Source organism: Coregonus clupeaformis, chromosome 5, assembly GCF_020615455.1.
Source record: "Coregonus clupeaformis isolate EN_2021a chromosome 5, ASM2061545v1, whole genome shotgun sequence".
Classification (NCBI taxonomy): Eukaryota; Metazoa; Chordata; class Actinopteri; order Salmoniformes; family Salmonidae; genus Coregonus; species Coregonus clupeaformis.
The window spans coordinates 33,272,773-33,284,651 of record NC_059196.1 but is presented as its reverse complement, the minus strand read 5'-3'; the positions used below and the strand labels follow the sequence as shown (position 1 = coordinate 33,284,651).

Here is an 11,879-nt window from a genome sequence, read left to right as displayed (position 1 = left end):
CAGGCCAAAAACACAAAGAGCGAAAACAAGCAGGTTGAGTCAGCAGCGAGACTAACATGGTCGTCTTGACTATGATCTGACGATGAGTGGCAAGTTTGACCGGGTCTTTAAGGCTGAGGTGATTACGGTGAATGAGCTGCAGCTGGAACCCTGACTCCCGCACACCAGACTTCACTCCTGCAATCAAGAACAAACAGAGGGGAGGGGGAGAGCAGAGAGAGAGCTACCTAGCAGCAGTAGGCCTAACAGACTGTAGCATAGCCGGGGGTGGCTGGAGAGTTCTGGAGAGAGCTGGAGAGTTCTGGAGAGAACTGAAGAGTTCTGGAGAGAGCTGGAGAGTTCTGGAGAGAGCTGGAGAGTGTGTCTGTCATGTTCAGGGTGGGTGGAGAGTAGGCAGAGAGAGTGTGTCTGTCTCAGTGCTATTCAGTTCAGAGGCCTTGGCCAGAGCACATTCCAACATAAAAGTCTGTCTCCCGCCAACAGCTCCTTTCTGCTCCATTCCTCTCCATGTCTGGTCTGGTCTGGTCTGTGTCTGTGTGTCTCTCTTCACTCCACGTCTGACCTGGCAGCCACCCAGCAACCACTCCACTCCTCTCCCTCCAAACAGCACACACCATGGCCGGGCCGGAAGCTTTTTATAATGAAGAAAAGCTGAAGGCAAGAGAGCAGTAAATAAAAGGAAGGATATTAGATGGGCTGTCAACATGATGCTGGGCTATGAGAATGAAAGGGGTTTGTTCTCAGTGTAGTAAAACACTGACCCAAGGAATAGTCTTGACTATCATTGCAGCACTGATAATACGGAACATGACCGTGCTGATATCTGAAGATGCTGATACCATCCATCCATTAATCCGTTCATACATTAATCCGTTCATACATTCATCCGTTCATACATTCATCCGTTCATACATTCATCCGTTCATTCGTTGATTAATTAATCTGTTCATCCATTCATCCCTGTTCTCTTCTGTGATGTTCCCTGCCCTAATACTGCAGCACGGGAACATGGACACACACACACACACACACACACACACACACACACACACACACACACACACACACACACACACACACACACACACACACACACACACACACACACACACACACACACACACACACACACAGAGAGAGAGAGAGAGACACAGACAGACACAGAGAGAGAGACACACACAGACACACACACACGCGCGCGCTCACACACACACACACACACTTTGAAGGTCCCTCTGGTCAGGTCCATGTAACCTCAGGTCTCTCAGGTATGGAGATGCTCAATATTGGAGAAACACTGCAAGAGCCACATCAAGAATATTGACAAAGTTTCAGAGAGGATGCAGTATGTTTTCCAATAAAGCAAATGGTAAAATATTAATTACTTGACTGAGATAGTCATTGTTTTGAGTCTAATTTTGGTTCTGCAGTTTTTCCTATTGAGCAGAAAACGAGGGGATAGATATATTGATGTGTATGCTTCCCCTGATACTGTACGTGATATTACATTTGTATCAGCAGTCAGCAATAATGCAATTATTCTCAGAGGTCTGTGTAGTAGCCTGGTAGCCTTGTCATGTGTGATTTGTCTCAATAATGAAAGGAATCAAAACATGAAGACATGAAAGAACTTCTAATGACATCCTTGGATCAATGGCAGCAGAGAGTCACCCCAGGTAACCTAATATAAACTGAGACTTGGAAACGTTCATTATTTAGCTTTCTGTATTTTATGAAAATGAAGTATTTTATTCACTAGGCTATTGAAGAGCTAAAATGAACCTGATCTGATAACTAACTGGTCTCTACGCATTGTCATCCCACAGAATTATGTGCTAGATAGATAACACTGTTTATATGCCTATTCTCCATCCTCAGAGCTCTCCCAGAATAGACTAGTCCAGGTAAAGCATGCAGAGTTACAGTGAATTCGGAAAGTATTCAGACCCCTTGTCTTTTTCCACATTTTGTTACGTTGCAGCCTTATTCTAAAATAGATTAAATACATATTTGTCCTCATCAATCTACACACAATACCCCATAATGACAAAGTGAAAATAGGTTTTTAGACATTTTCGCAAATGTATTTAAAATTAACAACATAAATACCATATTTACATACGATGAAAACCTGCTCCAGAGCGCTCAGGACCTCAGAGTGGGGGCGAAGATTCACCTTCCAACAGGATAACGACCGTAAACACACAGCCAAGACAACGCAGGAGTGGCTTCGAATGTCCTTGAGTGGCCCAGCCAGAGCCCGGACTTGAACCCGATCGAACATCTCTGGAGAGACCTGAAAATAGCTGTGCAGCCACGCTCCCCATCCAACCTGACAGAGCTTGAGAGGATATGCAGAGAAGAATGGGAGAAACTCCCCAAATACAGGTGTGCCAAGCTTGTAGCGTCATACCAAAGAAGACTCTAGGCTGTAATCGCTGCCAAAGGTGCTTCAACAAAATACTGAGTAAAGGATCTGAATACATATGTAAATGTGATATTTCAGTTGTTAATTTTTTTTATAAATTTGCAAACATTTCTAAAAACCTGTTTGCTTTGTCATTATGGGGTATTGTGTGTAGATTGACGAGGGAAAAAAACTATTTAATCTATTTTAGAATAAGGCTGTAACGTGACAAAATGTGGAAAAAGTGAAGGGTCTGAATACCTTCCGAATGCACTGTATTCCAGCAGGAAAGTCCCTCTTGAGATACTCAGGAAAATTGAAAAGAGTATTAATGAGATTGCTCAGCTCACCGGCCAATAAACAACACACACACACACAGCAGGCAGATAGGGCATAGAAAACAAACTCTCTCAGCGGGCTTTCTGACCCGGGTGCACACTAGTCTTGCAATTCAATTTGGAGTCGTGACACGCAAGCTGACAGAGACTGCTTTATTGTCTAAATGTTACCTGACTAGGAGAGAAAGATGAGAGTAGTTTCTAGAGGATGTTGTGAGGTGGCAACAACAGTTGGTGATTCATATACTTTAAATCACAGAGACATAGGAACAGAACAGCAGGACAGGACAGGTAGCCCTTCATCTCGCCTCTGCTGTTTGCTTCTTTCACTGAAAGCTGAGGACATATTTAAAGAGTGACTGCCTTTAAAAAGCAACGAAACCCTTTGAAAACGGCCTATGTGGCATCGATATGAGTCTTAAACAGTTATTCTGGTGTTAAAATTGACTACAAAGTGTAGATAAGATAATTTAGTGTAAAACAGAGTTTGGAACATCCGTTCATCGCAACGGATAAATGGATTTGGTTTGGTTTTGATTTGACTATGTCCATTTGCCCACTAACATTATTTTGACAGGCTCGCTGGCCTGCTCCTGCCCATGTCAAACACGTAGGTGTGCTAGAACACTAGTCTATCAATCAACACAGTGCTGGGCGCGGCCCAGGCAGCAAGTTGGGCTTTCCACCCACTTGTCCTGGATCGAGGTGAGCACTTTTCTCTGCAATGTGAGTTTCAAGTTTGGGGAAGCTTACAATTTAGGTGCCAGTTATGATTTTCATTTCAATAATAATGTTTTCATTTCTCAAAGTCATTGTTATGTGGTTAATAATACAAATTAGAATTAAAATGATACAAATCTAAAAGTTTAAATTCCACTAATGATAGAGCACAAGCCTCTGCCATATGGACACATTGATTCAACGTGAGCTATTGGCGGCTAAAAAAATAAGCAGAAAGGATCTAAGGGTGTTTTCCAGTGGAGGCTGCTGAAAGGAGGACGGCTCATGATAATTTTTTTTTTTTTTTTTTTGTCATTTAGCAGACGCTCTTATCCAGAGCGACTTACAGTTAGTGAATACATATTCGAACCCACAACCCAGGCGTTGCAAACACCATGCTCTATCAACAGAGCTACATCCCTGCCGGCCATTCCCTCCCCTACCCTGGACAACTTGTGCGTCGCCCATGAGTCTCGCGGCCGGCTGCGACAGAGCCTGGATTCGAACCAGGATCTCTAGTGACACAGTTAGCACTGCGATGCAGTGCCTTAGACCACTGCGCCACTCAGGAGCAGTATGGAACGGTGTGAATGGAATGGCATCAAACCATGTGTTTGATGTATTTGATACCATTCCACTCATTCCGCTACAGCCATTACCACGAGCCCGTCCTCCCCAATTAAAGTGCAACCAACCTCCTGTGGTTTTCACATATACAGTGCATTCGGAAAGTATTCAGACCCCTTGACTTTTTCCACATTTTGTTTTGTTACAGCCTTATTCTGAAATGGATTCAATTGTTTTTCCCCCCTCATCAATCTACACACAATACCCCATAATGACAAAGCAAAAACAGGTTTTTAGAAATGTTTGCAAATTTGTTAAAAATAAAAAACTGAAATATTACATTTACGTAAGTATTCAGACCCTTTACTCAGTACTTTGTTGAAGCACCTTTGGCAGCGATTACAGCCTTGAGTCTCCACAGAGGAACTCTGGAGCTCTGTCAGAGTGACCATCGGGTTCTTGGTCCCTCCCTGACCAAGGCCCTTCTCCCCCGATTGCTCAGTTTGGCCGGGCGGCCAGCTCTAGGTCTTGGTGGTTCCAAACTTCTTCCATTTAAGAATGATGGTGGCCACTGTGTTCTTGGGGACCTTAAATTCTGCAGAAATGTTTTGGTACCCTTCCCCAGATTGGTGCCTCGACACAATCCTGTCTCGGAGCTCTATGGACAATTCCTTTGACCTCATGGCTTGGTTTTTGCTCTGACATGCACTGTCAACTGTGGGACCTTATATAGACAGGTGTGTGCCTTTGCAAATCATGTCCAATCAATTTAATTTACCACAGGTGGTCTCCAATCAAGTTGTAGAAACATCTCAAGGATGATCAATGGAAACAGGATGCACCTGAGCTCAACTTGAAGTCTCATAGCAAAGGGTCTGAATACTTATGTAAATAAGGTATTTCTGTTTTTGTTTTTTTATGAATTTGCTCAAATTTCTAAAAACCTGTTTTCACTTTGCATGATGGGGTATTGCATGATGGGGTATTGATGAGGAAAATGTTTTATTTAATTAATTTTAGAATAAGGCTGTAATGTAAAACATTTTGAATAAAGGGAAGGGGTCCAAATACTTTCGAAATGCACTGTAGTGCATTTAAATAACCTATCTCAGTCCTCTTCAAAGTGAACTCTGGGTTAAAAAAAAGCAAGATATCTCAGTTCTCTTTGCATTCACACTGCCTTTGCCTTTGAATGATGACTTTTGCAGTTAACTTCAGCTTTTTTGAGGTCCAAGTCCTCTTTGAGTTCACATTGCTATGTTTAGAAAGGAACCAAGATATCTTTCCAACATTCACTCAGTGCACACTGGGTAAAAGTACAGGAAAACCATTCCATCAAAACGTGCAATCACCAAATATGTTTTTGTCTTCTCACTCTATTCAAACCCCAAAATCGAATAAACAGCTTTTGAAGCTATATTAGCCTATAGATCAACATATTGCAAACAAATAAAACTCAATATTAGGAAAAAAAACTATATATTAGGAAGGTGTTCCTAATGTTTGGTATACCCAGTGTACAGTGAGGGAAAAAAGTATTTGATCCCCTGCTGATTTTGTACGTTTGCCCACTGACAAAGAAATGATCAGGCGGCGGGTAGCTTAGTGGTTAAGAGCTTTGTGCCAGTAAACGAAAGGTAACTGGTTCTAATCCCTGAGCCGACTAGGTGAAAAATCTGTCGATGTGCCCTTGAGCAAGGCACTTAACCCTAATTGCTCCTGTAAGTCGCTCTGGATAAGAGTGTCTGCTAAATGACAAAAAAAATGTTGAATGTTTAAGGGGAAACTAAAATTCAGTCTATAATTTTAATGGTAGGTTTATTTGAACAGTGAGAGACAGATTGACAACAAAAAAATCCAGAAAAACGCATGTCAAAAATGTTATCAATTGATTTGCATTTTAATGAGGGAAATAAGTATTTGACCCCCTCTCAATCAGAAAGATTTCTGGCTCCCAGGTGTCTTTTATACAGGTAACAAGCTTAGATTAGGAGCACACTCTTAAAGGGAGTGCTCCTAATCTCAGTTTGTTACCTGTATAAAAGACACCTGTCCACAGAAGCAATCAATCAATCAGATTCCAAACTCTCCACCATGGCCAAGACCAAAGAGCTCTCCAAGGATGTCAGGGACAAGATTGTTGACTTACACAAGGCTGGAATGGGCTACAAGACCATCGCCAAGCAGCTTGGTGAGAAGGTGACAACAGTTGGTGCGATTATTCGCAAATGGAAGAAACACAAAAGAACGGTCAATCTCCCTCGGCCTGGGGCTCCATGCAAGATCTCACCTTGTGGAGTTGCAATGATCATGAGAACGGTGAGGAATCAGCCCAGAACTACACGGGAGGATCTTGTCAATGATCTCAAGGCAGCTGGGACCATAGTCACCAAGAAAACAATTGGTAACACAATACGCCATGAAGGACTGAAATCCTGCAGCGCCCGCAAGGTCCCCCTGCTCAAGAAAGCACATATACAGGGCCGTCTGAAGTTTGCCAATGAACATCTGAATGATTCAGAGGAGAACTGGGTGAAAGTGTTGTGGTCAGATGAGACCGAAATCGAGCTCTTTGGCATCAACTCAACTCGCCGTGTTTGAAGGAGGAGGAATGTTGCCCATTACCCCAAGAACACCATCCCCACCGTCAAACATGGAGGTGGAAACATTATGCTTTGGGGGTGTTTTTCTGCTAAGGGGACAGGACAACTTCACCGCATCAAAGGGACGATGGACGGGGCCATGTACTGTCAAATCTTGGGTGAGAACCTCCTTCCCTCAGCCAGGGCATTGAAAATGGGTCGTGGATGGGTATTCCAGCATGACAATGACCCAAAACACACGGCAAAGGCAACAAAGGAGTGGCTCAAGAAGAAGCACATTAAGGTCCTGGAGTGGCCTAGCCAGTCTCCAGACCTTTATCCCATAGAAAATCTGTGGAGGGAGTTGAAGGTTCGAGTTGCCAAAAGTCAGGCTCGAAACCTTAATGACTTGGAGAAGATCTGCAAAGAGGAGTGGGACAAAATCCCTCCTGAGATGTGTGCAAACCTGGTGGCCAACTACAAGAAATGTCTGACCTCTGTGATTGCCAACAAGGGTTTTGCCACCAAGTACTAAGTCATGTATTGCAGAGGGGTCAAATACTTATTTCCCTCATTAAAATGCAAATCAATTTATAACATTTTTGACATGCGTTTTTCTGGATTATTCTGTCTCTCACTGTTCAAATAAACCTACCATTAAAATTATAGACTGATCATGTCTTTGTCAGTGGGCAAACGTACAAAATCAGCAGGGCATCAAATACTTTTTTCCCTCACTGTATATGAAGGTCCAGCCGGAAGCTGCTGGTAGTGAATTTGCAACATTGTGTCAATTAGCCTATTCCCGGCCTTCAGAGTTTCCCGCGCCAGTGAGTTTGGGACAGACACAGCTGTTTTGCGCAAAGGGAAATGTGTTCAGGTATTTTATTATGTTTCCACTGGATTTATTATTTATGGGATCATCAGATCATGATATTCACACCGAGGCCTGGTGATTATCAAGAGGGAGAGTGTTGGAAAGACTTTTTAAATACTGTGAGGAACTATTTTCATTCATTCACATCATTCATTTTTTAAAAACTTTGTTGTGAGGTGAATATTTTTTTTTACTGAGAAAGTCAGCTTATTACTGGTGGTGAGATTAGACAATCAGAAATCAGACATCCTACATTTGCTCGCAGCAGGCCAGCTAGCCTACTTCTATGAGTGCTCAGATTCGCACGCTCAGTAAACATTAAGAGGACAGAGAAACCAGACACATGCTCATTGCTGACACGGAGCCTCCAAACAAAATACAATGAAAAAAAAAAGACAAAACTGGTAAATAATGGTATGAAATCAGTGGAGGCTCCTCAGAGGAGGAAGGGGAGGACCATCATACTCAGTGAATTTCATAAAGATAAAAAATAGTGGAACGTTAAAAAAGTTAGCCTTTTTAGATAAAACTATACTAAATATATTGATTAAAACACACTGTTTTGCAATGAAGGTCTACAGCAGCCTCAACAGCACTCTGGGGTAGCACAATGGTGTAGCTGGAGGATAGCTATGTTCTGTCCTCCTCTGCGTATATTGACTTCAATACAAAACGTAGGAGGCTCGTGGTTCTCACCCCCTTCCATAGACGTACACAGTAATTATGACGACTTCCGAAGGACATCATCCAACCTATCAGAGCTCTTGCAGCATGAACTGTAGTAGGTTTACTAAAGTGTTAGTTCTAGTAGCTATGTTGACTAGGACGTTAGCTAATATGGTGACATGTGTGTGTAGCAGTTACCGGTTATGCGGTATGAAGGTTTGGCTTGGAAAGGTTTTTTCACCTGGTTACGTACTGCTGCTGTGTTGTGCACTGAAGTCCACAAGCGAAGGGAAACGTGAGAGGAGGAGAGCACATAGATGCAAGAAGGAATTATACAATGAGAAAAGTGATGATGCTGTTTGTATGTGGCTGCTATGAAAGAAAACTGTGTGGGCAGGTGATCAGGGGTGTATACATTCCACCAATTCTGTTGAAAAACTTTTCTTAAACGGAAGCAAACGGAACAAAACGGGGATAAACCTACCTGAATCTTTCCAATAGAAACTCTCATTTGCAACTGTTTGGACTAATGATTACACTCTAGATCAGCTAGATTCAGGCAAGAGTGTGCAAGGAGGTATTTAATGTGTCACTGTCTGCCATCTTGATTACTACAATTTGTCTCTTGACCTGTGCATCTATGTTATAAACTTTCATTTGCATGTTAGGTTGTAGCAACCTCATGATGGGTATAGGGAAAATGTGAGTGTCATGTAGTAGCCTAAGCCTATCGATGTTACATTGAGCTGGGTGAATGGAATATGAATGACAGTCATCCAATATGCTGTAATAGAAATAAGGCCATGCTCCAAAAATAAATAAATATTCGGCCTCCCTAATCTTAAATGACAGCAACAGCCACTGTATGAAATAAACCAAAACGTATTTCTCACAAGTGTGGCAAACAACGTTTCCACTCCAAGAATGAGAAACAGTGACTGTATAGGCCTAATAAAGCCATGCATTCACAGAAATTAATGTAACCAAATGACAGAGATTAACAGTAAATGTACTACTGATGACATATGTAATGGGCAAACAATTAACACAATAAACAATGAATGCGCAATAATTGGCTGAAGACAGCTCAGAGCATTCTGGAGAGCTGAGCGCATTCTGGAGAGATGAGCCAATATCTTCGCCACACACCCCTCCCCCTTCTTCTTGTCTCAACATTACAATTTATACTCAAGACACATTATATTCACACATATTTTAGATGCATTGCTTTTCACTGACAGCCAGCACCTGAATAATCAGCTAGACCTATTGCCTGCAAATAGTTTATTAGAAAGGTGCTTTTTTTCAACCCCCCATACACTCAGCACCCCCTACTCAAAACATCTTCCCAAAGCTAATGGATACCTGTATGTGGAGACAAGTGGGTAAGATACATCCTGGGTTGGTCTCGTGACAGTGGTAGCCTAATGAGCTAAATATCAGTATAATATTCACAATTAATTATTCTTATGAAATCGGCCAGATGAATAATTTCAGACAATGAAGGAGAAGTGTGTGATCGCGATGTGGTTTAGTGCTGAGTGATAGGAGGGAGCGGTATGAGAGAAAAAATATGAATATGAACCCACATCTCTCCTCCCCGTGACGTAACAGTCTAGTCCCGGGAAGCGTTGGTCTCCGGTCCCGTCTTATCACTAAGCAGTTAGTTGGGCATCCAACAAGCATCGAACGAGGTCTGTTAACTATACCGCCCAGCTTCACGGTTTCTTCGAGGAAGAAGCCTTCCTCCCTGCCTCGCTTTGGGTATTCCCCGCTCGCATTCTTCCACTCTTCGCTCGCTGTCTTTAGAGTCGGACATATCATTAGTGAACAGTTTTACGGCTTGAAGAAGAGAAAACGTTGGAACAAGCTGAATAGAAGGAGCGGGGGAAAGGATCCGAGAGAGAGAGAGAAAGAGGTCACCGTGCCCTGTCTGAATTTCGCTCTCACCACGCCATGAAGATGCAGAGAATATCCGAGGTGGTGCTGCTGATGGCCGGGGTTGCTTTGGGGCTGTGTGTCTGTCACACAGTGAAAGGTATGTGAAGGGGAACTTGGCGCTCCCTATCCCTACCGCCCTGCTTGGTGCGCTCTCTCTGTCACTTTGCAATGTGCTTATTGTAGAAGAGGCGGCAATGGGAGGGAGGGAGGATAGGGAGAGAGCGTCCATATCGGAGTATTTTCACCTCTAATGTAGGCTGATCGCGCTGTGATTGTAATCATTTAGAATCTCTGATATCATATGGTTAGATGGCTGTGATTTGTAAAGCAGTCGGGGCTGGGGGTGAATTGTAGGGAGGCTGGCTGATAGGTCTATTTCCGAGCGGAGGTGCCTCTAGGACATGTCACTTCTTCTCAGGAGGAGTGATGCCGTTGCGTTGAGTGTACCAATGTGTCCAAGTTTTCACTGTGACATCTGCTTGTGGATATGGTCTCTCACCATGTGATAGCTATGTTATAGCCTGCCTCCTCGAACCGACCGAGACAGATCTTAGGTTTTTGAAGAGATATGAGATGGTAAGAACAGTAGATAGTAGTCTGATATCTTATTGATGAGGACTATTTAGGCAATATAATGTCCTGATGCTGATATAAATATGAGTAGGCTCCTACTTATCAGATATTAGTAAGCATATTCATATAAGTAAACATTTCACGGTAATGTCTACACCTGTTGTATTCGGGCATGTGGCAAATCAAATTTGATTTTATTTGATTTATTGATATGATGATGATGCCGATGCTGGCATGATTAGGTGTTGCTCTGCTCCTGTCCCTGTGCGTCAGAAAGAAAGCAGCCTTTGCTTCTGCCTTCACATGCTTCCAATAGGCCTATTTTGTCTCTATCTGTTAGCCTAGTAGTATGGAGGCATATGATAATAGCCAATGACCTGAGTAGGGAGGCGAAGCTTGTGCTTCATTTGCATTTTCATTTGAATATGATTATAGCCTGACCCGGAGCACAGCTCAAACCAATGGCCAACAGTGTGTGTGTGTGTGTGTGTGTGTGTGTGTGTGTGTGTGTGTGTGTGTGTGTGTGTGTGTGTGTGTGTGTGTGTGTGTGTGTGTGTGTGTGTGTGTGTGAGAGCAAGAGATAGAGAATGCACTAGCTGTCCATGGTGCTGATTTGCAATAAAAGCCTGTGTGTATTTTAATATGCTGTCAGTGGTGCTGAAGTTACCCATACCAGTGTTTGTTGGTGTTTCTTTGCATGTGGATACATGGTCTGTCACCAACTCCACCCACAAATGTGTATACTTTTTTCATCTGGAGATAGCATGGTAGTAGCTCAGGACTGTTGGGCTTTTCGAGCCACTGCTCGGCTGCTAAGTAAGTCGAGTCAGTGGGGGTGGAAATGCGAACACACCACGGTTCTAATTGAGTCCCCAGGGCCCCAACATAGGAGAAAATGAAAGCCCATTGTTTAAGATACAATACATGACCAAAAGTATGTGGACACCTGCTTGTCGAACATCTCATTCCAAAATCATGGGCATTAATATGGAGTTGGTCCCCCCTTTGCTGCTATAACAGCCTCCACTCTTCTGGGAAGGCTTTCCACTAGATGTTGGAACATTGCTGCGGGGACTTGCTTCCATTCAGCCACAAGAGCATTAGTGAGATTGGGCACTGATGTTGGGCGATTAGGCCTGGCTCACAGCCGGCTTTCCAATTCCTCCCAAAGGTGTTCGACCGGGTTGAGGTCAGGGCTCTGTGCAGGC

General features: G+C 43.2%; 1 protein-coding gene across 1 annotated transcript in view; it reads left to right on the top strand.

The window, feature by feature from the left end:
- The first annotated feature begins 9,831 nt into the window (after window positions 1-9,831).
- LOC121566897 (calsyntenin-2-like) overlaps window positions 9,832-11,879 on the top strand; it is a 366,362-nt gene continuing 364,314 nt past the window's right edge. The window contains exon 1 of the mRNA XM_041876806.1: window positions 9,832-10,195. Coding sequence (XP_041732740.1) covers window positions 10,114-10,195 — 82 coding nt within the window. The 5' untranslated portion in view covers window positions 9,832-10,113. The remainder of the gene's footprint in view (window positions 10,196-11,879) is intronic.